General features: G+C 38.4%; 1 protein-coding gene across 1 annotated transcript; it reads right to left on the bottom strand.

Annotated features, from left to right (window-relative positions):
- Positions 1-1,297: 1,297 nt before the first annotated feature.
- LOC143849658 (E3 ubiquitin-protein ligase APD2-like) lies at positions 1,298-14,105 on the bottom strand. The gene is made up of 8 exons (XM_077358769.1): positions 13,989-14,105; positions 13,673-13,899; positions 11,911-12,007; positions 11,578-11,652; positions 3,495-3,718; positions 3,338-3,407; positions 2,196-2,496; positions 1,298-1,470 (listed from the first exon to the last, which is right to left on the bottom strand). The coding sequence occupies exons 1-8, from the start codon at positions 14,089-14,091 to the stop codon at positions 1,392-1,394; spliced, it is 1,176 nt and encodes a 391-aa protein (XP_077214884.1). The 5' UTR covers positions 14,092-14,105; the 3' UTR covers positions 1,298-1,391.
- Between the last annotated feature and the right edge of the window lie 622 nt (positions 14,106-14,727).

The following is a 14,727-nucleotide window of genomic DNA, read 5'->3' as shown; positions in this document are numbered from 1 at the left end:
AAATTAGTAGAAATCAAATTTCTTAATTCTTTTCGTAGTTTGAATCAAAACATATGTAACAAAACACCGCTAGTAGATGATTTGGCACCCCACAACGAACCAAAACTCCTAGTAAACTCTAGGAATACTGCAACCCAAGGCATTTTTCAATTAATTTTATAGAAATCTGTAACATGCTTATATTTTATTGTATTAAGGAATACTGCAACCCTAATAAACTCTAGGAATACTGCAACCCAAGACATTTTTCAATTAATTTATAGTACTTTGTAAAATGGTTATATTTTATTGTATTAAGGAGGCAAGTAGGAGTGGCCAAGGAGACCGTTGGATCGAATCTATAGTTTTCACTTTTCATCCCTAACGATTTGTTTCAAGGTAATCTAATTTTGTTGATGAGTCAAGTAACCTGAAATGAGTTGACTCGATAAGTTTTAGTATTGTGCTTTGTACCAAGCCAATGAAAGAAATTTTCCTAATCACCAAATACACCTACTACCCTTTAGCTGATTTTGGACTCCAAGAATCACGAATCAGAAATGACATTATATTTTAATTCGTATATTTAGGGAAATTTTTAAAATAAAATATTTAATTAAAAAAATCCTACTAGAAGTTTCTTTCTAACAGGTGGAATCAGAATACTGCCTCTTGGGGTGGGAAATAGATTTCGATATTTGCCCCCTTTAACTCCGTCCCGATTACATTTATGTCCCTAATTCCATTATTATTTTTCCAACCTAACATAAGCCCTGTTTGTTTGAGATTATGACAACCGTTGGTGAGGTTCCCAACCGATTATTGAGATTATGACAACCGTTGGTAAGGGTCCCAACCGATAATTGGCCAATAATCGGTTGGGACCCTTACCAACGGTTGTCATAATCTCAAACGAGCAGAGCCATGGGAATCTTACAGAATCATAATAGGATGCCTATTCATGGGCCATAGGGCCCTGTTCGTTTGAGATTGCTGGAATCAGGCGCTGGAATAGGTATCCTATTATGATTCTGTCTGATTCTTGTGGCCCTGTTCTTTTAAGATTGTGACAACTGATGGTGGCCAATAATCGGTTGGGGCCCTCACCATCGGTTGTCACAATCTGAAACGAACAGGGCCATAGGAATCTGACAATCATAATAGGATGCCTATTACCGCACCTGATTCCAACAATCTAAACGCACCGTTTAGTTATAAGCTTTTCTAAGAGAACACTTTTAAAAGTAGGTAAGCATTGATCATCAATGGACATTTATGGAAGCAAAGAAACACAATAAAACCCTACAAATGCAGGAAATTATCAACAAAATTACACATCAATTATATATATGCTCCTTTTTTAAAATTTTTATTAACGAAAATAGAAAAAAAGAAGTCAAGAAGATTTCTTCCTATGTACTAAACATTCTTCTTACTCTATGAATGACTCTTCTGCAAATCGGACATGTCTTGCTCTCTCCATCCACAATCCTGCAAAATCCATCCTTGTTAGTTTGCTGTAATGAGGGAAGAATTACTGCCTCTTGATACCACCAAATGGTACTTATTTACAAATAAAATTATTTTAATTAAGTCATCTTTGCAAATGGAACATTAAGGCCTTTTCGGAAGCCAAAAAGACCCTTAACCTGTCAAACAAAGAGATTATTTCACCTCGGTTGCCACTAAGGCGAGCCCTGTTTGGATTGGAAGAATTTTCTAGAACAGTTTAGAAAGGAAAAATATTCCTAAAAGTGTGTACTTTTTTTGCACAGGGAAAAAGATAACTTGGGCAAACCATTTTCAATGTTTACTTATAGGGGGCTTGAATTTATGATAATATCCTCCTAATTAAATTAACCATAATTATATCATTTCCTTATAAAAATTTCCCCTAAAAAAATAGTCAAAAATATTTTCTTGCAATCCAAACACGACCTAAGTGCGCCAGCATCACCCATCAATGAGCCTCTCACTTTTTTGTGAAGGCCCTGTTTGTTTAAGGTTATGACAACCGATAGTGAGGGCCAAAATGATTATTGTACTCACAATTAATATAATTTTGAGTCCAATAATCGGTTTGGCACTCACAATCGGTTGTTATAATCTTATACGATCAGGGCCTTAACAAAACCATGAATGGCTGATTTTGGGCAATACGCTTAGTCACGGTGGAGGTGAAACAATCTCAACAAAACCTAATCTTCATCTATTACCTTTGGGCACATGTATAGCAGGTGGCACAGTGACCACAAGGAATGAAGAAACAGTTGCGTCGTTCATCATAGCAAATAGCACATATTTTCCCATCATACAACTCTTCCGAAGTTCCACAAAGGCCAGACTCTGGATCCTCCTCACTCGTTCCATATATGGTTGTTACTTCCTTCTCCGGCAACAAAGGGTCGGTCTCCGTCAATGTAGTTGTTCGGGTCTCTGTCTCCTCTTCGACTGCTCTCTCACGCTCACAAGCTCCAAGGTACTTCAAGATGAGAAAAACTATAATCACAACTAGGCCTGCAAAGACACGAACAATGTCATCTCATGCAAGAGCAAAGAATCAACAAGCCTTAAAGGGCATGTTTGGTAGCCATGAAAAAGAATTGAGAAATGATATATTCACCTGCTGAAGTATGAGTAATTAAATAACATCAACTCTTAACAGCTTAAGCTTTTGAAGTAGTTGGTTGTATCACATGGTATAAAGCTATTGCCTCATGACTGGTCCTGGGTTCGAAACCCAACAACTCCTTAATATTAAAAATCCAGGTGTGCGACAAACCCAAAAGAGGGGTCACATGTGCCACATGTATGGCCAACCAAAAAAACAATGAGGGGCCACACATGAGGGGGAGTGTTGAATTATAAATAATTAAATAACACAAACTCTAACGGCTTAAGCTTTTGGAGTAATTGGTTGTTTCACATCGCCCCATTTTTAATTGAGCAGCCCATCTACTGTAAAGGTGACAGGCTTGAGAGGGCATGACTGGAGAGAGCATAGTGAGAGCATGAGAAATCCCTAGGAACAATGAAAAAACTGTACTTCCAAAAAACCGTACTTCCATTGGGTTTTTTTCCCAAAAACAGGGCTTTTCCATGCTCCCCTCAATCCTACCCTCTCAAGTCTCTCCCTCCCAGCCCATCTGTCACGACTGGCCCCGTTAATATTCCATGGAATAATTTTTCATGATTGCCAACATGCAGCTCTATATCTTTTGATGTAAAATATGGGTCGTAAAAAAAATTTTAAGCCCATTTTTCTACTTAAAAACTATGTTAAAATTTGTTTCACACTCATTTATGTCAAAAGAAAATGAAGGAAAGAAAGAAGATTAAGGATTAAGACTGAGATTACCTAAGATGGCAATATAAGTAACCAAACGAGCAACGTAAGAAAGCTCAACATACCAAGCCTCGATGCCCCCCTGCAAATGAAAGAGAGAATGAGAAATCCATTCTGTTCTATAGATTCAAAAGGAAATGATAAAGTGAGAATTGTGGCAAGATTTTACATTGTTGGGTGTGGTTAAGACAACATAGTGAGTGTTGGGGAAGAGAAGCTTCAGCCTACAAAATCCGTTTGTGGTCGAACAGCTGGTCTTCGACTTAGTCGTATCATAGATCTTCGATGAGACGCCAACCCTCATCTTCGCTGTAATGCTTTGAGGATTTAAGTTGACGACGCCGATGAAGTAACTGTCGTCTTCCTCGACAATGTATTCAGCTTCTCCTTTGCCTGGACATAACCCTCTCAGACTTTGTGGTACAGTCCATTTTTTGGATTTTGAGAACCGATTTTGAGTCCTAAACTGATTATTCGACCTAAAATTATGTTTAGCATTGTGTCCAATAATCGGTTTTGGACTCAGTCGGTTATCTAAACCTAAAAAAAGCAGGGCCTAAAAGATTTTGAGATTTTGAGATTTTGTACCATTTGGGTGGAAGGGTAATAATGGCAACTTATCTGGTGGTCCAAACCATTCTACTATTTGGGCGTAACTATGAAGGATCATGACTCAATTTTTCCTCAATGCGATGACCCTTACCTTCTGATTATGGAGATTCACTGTAGAATGTGCGTAGAATGTGCGTGGTTGTATTACTTAGTGTTTCAAAACATGAATGCTGGTCAAAATGCGGCTAAAGAAAATCCTAGTCGACTCTGCGCGATACGATCGAGTTCTCGGTTGATGCGGCTAAGTACTCGGTTGACGCGATCATAATTCGAGTCAAAGGAGTTTTTAGTGACTATAAGGGAAAAACGTGGAATACAACCAAGGTAAAAGGGAGTCGAATCAGGAGGGTTCACAATGACGCGGGGGAGTTTTAAAACCATGGTATTATTACTACTTGATTGTCCATTCATATGTCATAAATTTGTGGGCTAGGATCATCTAGTCTGCACAATTTTTTAGTAGGTCCTAAAAAATTCATGGTTTTGGATCATTGAACGGGTGGGCTCAGCCTATACTTTAGCCCACTAGGATAAGGAAAAATGTGTACATGCATAGTATGACAGTCAATCGTAATGAGTAGTACATTAAAAATACAGGAATACAACCTATCTTATTATGATTGATAAAAGGGTAATGCACAAAAGCATTTTGAAGTGTTAAAGAATTCACGTCAAAATGTCACTTGTTTAAAAAAAACCCATGTAAATGTTACTATAGTAAAAAAGAAATGAAAAAAAGGTACAGAAATGCCCCTCAGTTACTTTACCTTCATGTTTTACATATGTTGAACATCAATTTGGGTTCAAGTCAGTAAATTTGGGTTCAACTAAAATAATCTGGGTTCGAGTAATCAAATTTGGGTTCCGATACATTGATTTGGGTTCGAGTGAACAAATTTGGGTTTGAGTAAGCAAATTTGGGTTCGAGTACTTTAATTAGGGTTTAAATTTGGGTCAATTTCAATTTGGGCACATTTGGGTTTGAAGTGGTAAATTTTGGGTTCAAGTACTTTAATTTGGGTTCCAGTAAACAAATTTGGGTTCAACTAAAATAATTTGGGTTCGAGTACTTTAATTATGGTTCAAATTTGGATTAAATTTGGTTCAGGTACATTTGGGTTCGAGTATTTAAAAATGGGTTTGACAAGGCAAATTTGGGTTCGTCTAAAATAATTTTAGTTCGATTAGGTTTTTTCTTCAGTTCAACTAAGTTAATTTGGGTTCATGTGGGTAAATTTGACTTCCCAGGAATTGGGGTTGGAAGAAGCAACTTAGGAAAACATGGGTTAGATTGGCTAATTTGAGTTCGAGAACACAAAGAAAGCAGGAATAGCTTGAAATGTGTCCAAATTGAATTTGACCCAAATTTGAACCCTAATTAAAGTACTTGAACCCAAATTTTCTTACTCAAACCCAAATTATTTTAGTAGAATCCAAATTAAAGTATTCTAACCCAAAATATTTTAGTCGAACCCAAATTATTTTAATCGAACCCTAAGTAAAGTACTCAAACCCAAAATTTACCTACTCGTACCCAAATGTGCCCGAACCAAAATTGACCCAAATTTGAACCCTTATTAAAGTACTTCAACCCAAATTTCCTTACTCAAACTCAAATTAAAGTACTCGAAACCAAAATAATTTAGTCAATCCCAAATTTGCTTACTCGGATCCAAATTGAAGTTCAATATATGTAAAACGTAAAGGTAAATTAACCTGGGGGCATTTCGGTCCGTTTTCAATTTTTTGCCCCAGCAACATTTACACAAGCTTTTTTAAACAAGTGACTTTTTGACGTTAATTCTTTTGACTTTTTAAAATGCGTTTGTACTTTACCCTTAGTAAAATACAATTATAAGGAAAATTTGTTGGCTTGACTTGGTCATATCTGCAACTGTATTCGCCACATTTAGGTCATGTTTGGATTGCAAGAAAATCATGGAAAATTTTGGAAAAGAATTTTTTTTCCAAAAGACTTCTGATTTCTTCTATTTGGATTGACATGGAAACAAAATGTGATAAGGTTCTTAATTTTTTGTGCCTTTGCACTTGAGTTGTACTAACCATAGACACAGTCATTGTCACAACTATGTCAAATACCAACACATTTGATATCCTTAACTACACCGAAATGTCAACTCCATCTTCGATACCCTCTAATATTAGGTCACGCCAACACCTAACTATATATTCAAGCTCTGCCCTGATACCAACTATCAGTAGTATCAATTTAGCTCTAGTACCATCTTTTTTTATTTTAAGTTAGCTCTAATACCATCAATTAGAGGAAATCTTAGCTCTGATATCAACTGAACTGTCATGGGTTTTTACATTTTTCGCAGCGACAAATCCATTTGGCGCCCTAACATATGCTAAGGTCAACCTTCTTCACTGCAAGGCTCTGAAGACCCTACATGCCTGACACCGCTTATATTCTCATATATGCTTACAAATAACAAGCCACTAGAGCCTACACACGCAACTAGATTGTCTTTCTCATCTAGCACTATAAGACCACTTCTCGTGATCAGCTTGCATTACGAATAAGGGAACACAAGACCAACTAGTACTATGCAAATCTGTCCAAGTGTGAGGCATGTCCATGTGTCCCATGAGTCCGCCTAGTTTTACTACCAAGGCTGTCCAAGGCATAGACTATTTTCTTGAACCAATCCACTAGACCAAAATTATAGCATAGTAGCTAAGGCCATTTAAAGAAAAGGTCAGGTCTAGCAATATGCTTCTCCTCGCCTAGTCCACTTACTTGGGCGCTCAAGATACACACCCATCAAGAGATAGTTCGCAAGAATGTAGCACGAGTCTACACATCCTGCTCGGATAGCTGAAGTCTACTAAGAACGAAGCACGACTAGGATTTTGCATCCCAATCTACCAGACCCAAAGGCCCGGTTATCACGGTGGCAATGATGCAACAACAGACTCATCACCAGTTCGTATGTGCAATGCTCGAGTCCCACCCACCCACCTACACTGTCTTTGACCCCTTACATTGACCAAAGAAGATGTTCTTTCCATCTAGACAACTCATAGCCCACACCCAAAGCTACCTTAAGAGTACCTGTGAGCTATGAACTGCACCATGGTTTCTGCTTTCCCATTGTGTCTCATGTACATACCAAGTGATGCAGATAATAGGCCAAATAAGTGGCATATTTGCCCATTAGGATTTCTAGGCATTTATTTTCCATGTTATTTAGTTTTTAGGATTTTATTTTTCATGGTATTTAGAATTATGAAGTTTAGTCTTTTAGGAATTCTTATTTTAGTAGGTTTCTATCTTTTAGGTTGTTAATTGCCTATTTATAGGCCTCTTTACAGCTTATTTTGTAACTTTTGATGATTATTGAATAAAGATTCTTCTCCCTCTAATTTGGTTTTCTTCTTCTTTTCTGATTTCTTCTCTTCTCTCCCTAAATTCGTCTATTCTTCTGGTTATTTTCGTCTCTTCTTCAGGTTATTTAGTGTCTTGTTCCCTTATTATTCTAATTCTATCACCTTTCACCTATTTCTATCCCCTTTCCTCAATTTTTCTTTCCGGTGCTGCTTCAATTAGGTATCAGAGCAAAATGTCCAAAGATTCTCGTGTTTCTCCACAAAAATCTGCGAAGAAAATCTGCGAAGGTGTTTTTTTCCTACTGCTGAGTTGACTCACCGGTTGTCTTCAACCTCTTGAAACCTAACCCTTTCTTCCACCCAAGACCTGCTACCCGAACCCCTTTGTTCGCAAAACCCACAAACCCAGCCACCAACCACCACTTATGTTTCAACAACCTTCAAACCACCTTTCATAAAGCTTGATGATTTTAAGTGAGGGCTGCTTAAAGAAAGATTGTAGAAAAAGGTAGTGGTCTCATTGGATTAAACGATTGCAGATATTTTAGGTGGTGATACCACCTAAAAGAAGAAACCAAGTGAGCCTCACAGTTGTGCCGTCATCCTGCCACTTCCCGTTTTCCGGCAACTTTTCAGAGGAAGAAGAACCACCTCCATATTCTTACTATTGTCGGATTTGGTAGCTTGCCTGATAGACTACTCCACATGTTTTAGGTAAGTGATAAGTTTGAGAAAAAGAAAAGTGGAAAGTTACTTCACATGCTTGGTTGCTAAGAAAGTTAAGAAAGCTAAGAAAGTTACTTTCTAAACAAAAGAGGGCTACTGCACATGGGAGACTTGTTAGCCTGATTATCCGGTGGCTTGCACAACAAGTCAGTCTCCAACATGCTATAGAAAATGAGAAATTATATGATGCCCGACCGTGAAAATAAAGGGCGGAGAGAGACAAAATCTCTCTCCCTTGATTTTTAATCTAAGGGAGAGCCCCGTTTCTTACTTTTCCTTGGTTCAAAAACCTACGCAGCAGGTTTTGTCTCCTTCCGCCCTTTACATTTTGACGGTCGGGCATCATATAATTTCTCATAGAAAACATGCTATAGGAATTTTTTTTAAAAAGGAGGAAGGTTATGTGTGGATAACAATCTGCCACTTAAAGGAAGACTTTCCTTTTTTCACTTTGCAGCTTCTCTCGACAGTCACCCAAAGTCAGAAGAAAAAAGTAACTACACTTTTTTACATTATTTCCCAAAGTGCACCCCCTTCTTCCTCAGGCACCCTTTTCTATTAGTTAAAATAACTTCAATAACCCCTCTTTCCTCCATTGGGTACCCACTTTATATTCATTAAATAATAATTTCCACACCCATTTTTTCCCTTGTGCACCCCCTTACATTATCTTAGGTAACCGATTCAATTTGTGTCTGTTACGAGAATCTGTTAGCAAAAAAAAAAAAAAAAGTTTCTCATTCTCTACATTTTCTCTCTCATAAATCGGACCCTTTCTGCTCAAAATTGGCCCTCGACCTCAACACGAAAGTTGTTCATGACAACTTTTAGAGCGCATCCATCCTATTTTTAGCAGCGGATAGCAGTCTTCAGCACAGTTTCAGGAACCATCTCAGCCATTGATCGCGCCCTTTCTTCCGATCATCAGCTTTCACCCATCTGATTTCATATCCTCGACAGACGTTGTGTTTCTTTCGACATGACAAACAAATCAGACGGTTGATTTCAGTTTTCAATGCTGATCTCAATGGATCCGCCCTATGTTCCATATTTTGACGGAAACGACGATCAATATTTCGAAGACCGCAATCCCTATAGTTATTATGAGACTGTATGTCTATGGTGGATCAATGCTCTGGATGCATATCATTAGTACTACAGCTATGATTACCAAGCGATCATCTATCAAGCCAGAGAAATTGTACAACGACAAGCCTAGAGGTTATGGATTCGTTGAATCACAGACCGTCATCGCAGCCCAGAGGTTATGGATACGTCGAATCGCCCTATGTTCCGTCGATGAGAGGATGTTCGTGATGAGTTTATGAGTATTTATATAATAATGGCATATCAGTATAAAAAACAATTGATGCGTGAAGCAGATGCTAGACGAGAAGAAGCTACTCGTCGTGAACGAATAGCCGCAGCCCAACGTGCACGAGTCGACTAAATTGCAGCAGCCACTAGATATCAAGAGTGTCACATACGTGAGTCGGATTTGAAGAGCCACTTCACTACTTGTTCCCCTGTACAACTTGTTGATGATATTCTTACGGAGCCCGATGCTAATATTGATGAGATCATCGATGTTGAGCCTTTGATTCCATCAGATTCATATTTATAATCTGAGATGGACAATCAAGAGCCAGAGACTCCGTTGATTTCTTAGGTCGACATCATTGAGCATGACAATTTTGAAATTTTTGCCACACCGATTGCAGAGCATCCAGCGCGCCAGCTTCATTCTTCTGAGGCAGATATTGTGGCAAATCCACATGAGGCTGATCCATTGCCTGAGTCTGAGCCGAGTGACCAGATCGTTGAGGCATTACCAGAGCATACACAGCACTAGCTGATCATTGAGGATGCTGATTTCATATCATTACAAGAGCACATTGATAGCATTGCTTCTCCAGTAGATGCCCCGGTCGAGATGATTATGGAGGTCGAGTCCGCCGATTTCAGTGCACAAGATGACCATCTTGATGTTGATCATGGATTGATACTGCCCATAGCTGTTCTGCCGATCCAGGAGGAGCGATATTCCCAGCTAGTTTACTTCTTCAGTGCAGATTCTGTTAGCGTATTTATGATTCTACATGGGCGATTTCTTCCTTCTCACTCCATCGGTATTTCAGACGCTTCTCACAATTATCATACGCATTATACATGATAGAGTTTGATGTGTTCCTACTGCTATTGCTCGAGTTGCTTATCTACATATCTGATCTAGGTGGACTAGAACTCGAAGTCAAGTTCTTTTCAAGTGGGGGGGAATGATACAGATAATAGGCCAAATAAGTGGCATATTTGCCCATTAGAATTTCTAGGCATTTATTTTCCATGTTATTTAGTTTTTAGGCTTTTATTTTCCATGTTATTTAGAATTAGAAAGTTTAGTCTTTTAGGAATTCTTATTTTAGTAGGTTTCTATCTTTTAGGTTGTTAATTGCCTATTTATAGGCCTCTTTACAGCTTATTTTGTAACTTTTGATTATTATTAAATAAATATTTTTCTCCCTCTAATTCTGATTTTCTTCTTCTCTCTTCTAATTTCTTTTCTTCTCTCCCTAAATTCGTCTATTCTTCTGGTTATTTTTATCTCTTTTTCAAGTTATTTTCGTCCCCTATTCTTCTAATTCTATCCCCTTTCGTCTATTTCTCTCCCCTTTCCTCAATTTTTCTTCACAGTGCTGCTTCACCAAGTCTCAGCAAAGTTCTTCAGCCACCACGAAGATTTCGAATTAACTTGCTAGGCCTAAGCGGATGAAGCAACCTTTCTTGCTCCTCTGGGCCTTGACCACGTACCTCTAATTCCCCCTCAACAGCCACCTAGCCCGCAGAATAGTCTTATCCTTGGACTTAGTATGACTCTCGATGGCACCACGACATGCGTGTGTGCCTATCACAGGAAGCCAACTAGTTTCCCCATGACACTAGTTACCATGAATGGGTCAAGTTTACTCCGGATAGTTCTTTCAACCAGGTTTGTTCACCCTGGAAGGCAAAACGCCAAAGGGTGAAATCCAGCCTGCTTTCATGACCCGTCACACAACAAATGATGGGGGTTGTTAACTCACACTTGAATAAGTCTTTCCAACCGGGATATGACATGAGAAACTCGGAAAATTGAACAGCAAAATTGACGACCGGGTTGAGTCGACTCTGGTGAGTCAAGAGTTAACCTACTGGCGTTCCAAACTATGATGGCGTGCACCTATTTCTATGCTTCTAGGGTGTTTCTAGCAAAAATTTGGTGGAGTAAAGAAGCAGTCCTCTTTGCGTGATTAAGGGTATGTGAAAATGGAACACAGAGCAAGCTTGTTCCTTTCCCAATGTCTTAATCCTTTTCAGCCACTAGAACATACAATGCTTTCATAATAACTATTTGATATTAAAAGAGAGAACTCAACTTTTATAGAAATACTACTTGAGTTTTTAGCGAGCCACAAGTGAATTGTTTGAGTTAACTCGGCTCAACTTCAAGTTGAGTCGAGTTTTCAAGTTGGTGAACTATGATCTTAACAAAAGAAATTCTACTTAAAGGGCAGATTTGTTACCATTTGTTGGAATCTTGAAGCCGATTGAATGCGAATATGTGGGATATGGCAGCAAAGTTTCGAAATTGTGCTCTCCTGTAATATATATTCGAGAAACTGAGATTCTGCTTAAGTTTATGCCCAGTGGGAGGAAGCCTAGTAAACATAATAGTACATTGGGCCCACTTCATAGGATGATCCAAACTGCCCATTTTTTACCCCGTTCATCATCTCCATAGGATGATCCTAAACCCCCTATCTGTAAAGGGACTGTGCATTTTATAAATGAACGGTTTGGATCATCCTATGAAGTGGGCCCACGGACGCACCATATAAAATCTTATTTTACCATACCTTTGATTAAAACCACAACAAGGTTGCCATAGCTGCTACCTTGAACTTCCCATTTTATCCGAATCCTTGAGCCTTGGTTCAACCACAAGGAGAATCCCTAACAATGGCAATTGAAGTTGTTCATAATAAGCTCATTTCATGCATTGTACAGCTATAAAAAAAAAAAGTTCTAGAAAAACTAAGTAGATCAAGTTGGATTGACTTGAAATTTTTTTATGTAGACTCTATCAATCGTTATTTTGATGTCAGGAATTTTCTAGAAAAGTTTGGAATGGAAAACTATTTCTAAAATGGGAAAACTGTTTGTGAGCTCAAGCTCAGATAGCTTATCTGAGCTCGAGCGTCAAAAACTCATATCGGCCCACATTTTTTGGGTGATTCAAAGCGTCCATTTGAAAGGCCTTTACGTAAGGGTGTGTACCAAAAAATCAGGTCTATAAGATCATCCTAACCCTTCCATTTGTGGAGGGAAAAATGGATAGATATTGTTTCTCCACAAATCTGCCCATTTTTTCCCTCCAGAAATGGAAGGGTTAGGGTGATCCTAACCACCAGAGTTTTTGTGGACACCCTATCTATGTAAGGGCATTTCAAATGAATGCGTTGGATCACGCCAAAAAGGTGGGCTCACAATATTTTTGAGCTCGAGTTCAGATAAGCTTATTTGAGCTCGAGCTCAGAAATAGTTTTCCCTTCTAAAATTTTGTACTTTTACCGAGGAAAATAGATAAATTGAACCAACCCTATTCAATTTTTATTTAGAGGGACCTTTAGTTTATAATGCCATACCTCTGAGTTAACCATAATCTTATGGGAATTGCTAGCGTCCATCGCAAAAGGAAACTTCTCCCCATTCACGAGGTGGCTGGTCTGACGTGCGACAAACCAGCCTCGAAAAGCCTTTTGCGATGGACTCTAGCAAATCCCTAATCTTATTATTTTTATTATAAAATATGGAAAGAACGAATTTTCTCGAGAAAACAATTTTTGTCATAAATGTTTTTCTTGCAATCCAAACAGGATCCTAGATTACATCTAGCGTCCATCGCAAAAGGAAACTTCTCCATTCACGAGGTGCTGGTCTGACGTGCGACAGACCAGCCGCAAAAAGCCTTTTGCGATGGACCCTAGCAAATCCCTAATCTTATTATTTTTATTATAAAATATGGAAAGAAAGAATTTTCTCGAGAAAACAATTTTTGTCAGAAATGTTTTTCTTGCAATCCAAACAGGATCCTAGATTACATCTAGCGTCCATCGCAAAAGGAAACGTCTCCATTCATGAGGTGGCTGGTCTGACGTGTGACAGACTAGCCGCGAAAAGCCTTTTGCCATGGACCCTAGCAAATCTCTAATATTATTTTTATTATAAAACATGGAAAGAAAGAATTTTCTCGAGAAAACAATTTTTGTGATAAATGTTTTTCTTGCAATCCAAACAAATCCTAGATTACATCTAGCGTCCATCGCAAAAGGAAATGTCTCCATTCACGAGGTGGCTGGCCTGACGTGCGACAGACCAGCCTCGAAAAGCCTTTTGCGATGGACCCTAGCAAATCCCTAATCTTATTATTTTTATTATAAAATATGGAAAGAAAAAAATTTCTCGAGAAAATAATTTTTGTCAGAAATGTTTTTCTTGCAATCCAAACAGGATCCTAGATTACATCTAGGGATTTTATTTTTATTTTTTTTGGTTGAGTTAGTCAGAGCATGTGTAGAAATTAGTAAATATATAAACCCGATTTATACTACATAGTACCTGACGGCAATATGATTCCACAAACAGATTGTTGGAGACGTTCCAGTGAGTTTCCAAGCTCAGCTCTGGCTTGTCTAACAACCCATAAAGTAAGAGCCCTTTCTTAGCTTTGTCTCTAACTTGAATTTGATCTACAAAGAGGGAACTTGCCTTCAAAAGGCGTGAAGAATTCGGACCCAAAACTAACTGATAATTTCCATAATACCCGTATCGAAGACTCAATGAAACTGCAAATTAGCAAGAAGAAGATTGAGTTTTAGGAGAGATTCAGTGAGGAAAATTGGAAGGAGAAAGGAGAGAGGACAAAATTACATGCCAAATATCCATAGTGTAAGAGGAACAACAATTCTAGCCCCCATAACTTGGCGAGAGCTTGAAGTAGGATAAGATAATGAAGATGAAAATGATGGTCTATGCATGGCTTGGTTGCAGTGAGGAGGGTGGAAAAAGGAGGAATTGGTGGTGAGGAAGAGAGGGCAAAAGCTACTAGTCTTACAAGGAAGACTAGTAGATGAATGTGGTTTAGCTTGTCATCATATTCAGCTAACGAACTATTCAAAATCTACAAAGTTAAAACTACTAATCTTCAGTTGAGAGGTAAGTGGAGATTTGGAATGTTAGGTGGAAAACATGTGAAGAGAGGAAAGGGACGGTTGGTCGGATTTGGTATTGACACCATAAATGAAAAATGGCTAAGGCCCTGTTTGTTTTAGATTATGATAACGATTGTGGAGTCCCCGACTGATTGTTGGACCGAAAATTGCACTAAATTTGAGTCCAATTATCGGTCGGAGACTCCACGATCAGTTGTCATAATCTAAAACAAACAGGCTATAAAAGGGGTGGCTATTGGGTTCTTTCTCATCTGCCACATGGAATAATCCGATCTGTGGATCTGACCATAGATCATAAGGGTCATTTTCATTGAACCCAACCTTTTTTTTTTTTTTTTTTACATTGAACCCAACTGGACAGAACGATCTTAGATCCTTTATCCATCATGACTTATTTCCATTTCGGCCAAGAGAAGTTAAGCCGTTGATTTTTTTTTGTCA

This window comes from Tasmannia lanceolata, unplaced genomic scaffold (genome assembly GCF_043159265.1).
Source record: "Tasmannia lanceolata isolate RefF3 unplaced genomic scaffold, GAP_Taslan_0.1 ptg000018l, whole genome shotgun sequence".
In the NCBI taxonomy this organism is placed as follows: Eukaryota; Viridiplantae; Streptophyta; class Magnoliopsida; order Canellales; family Winteraceae; genus Tasmannia; species Tasmannia lanceolata.
This window is presented reverse-complemented; position numbering and strand designations above follow the sequence as displayed.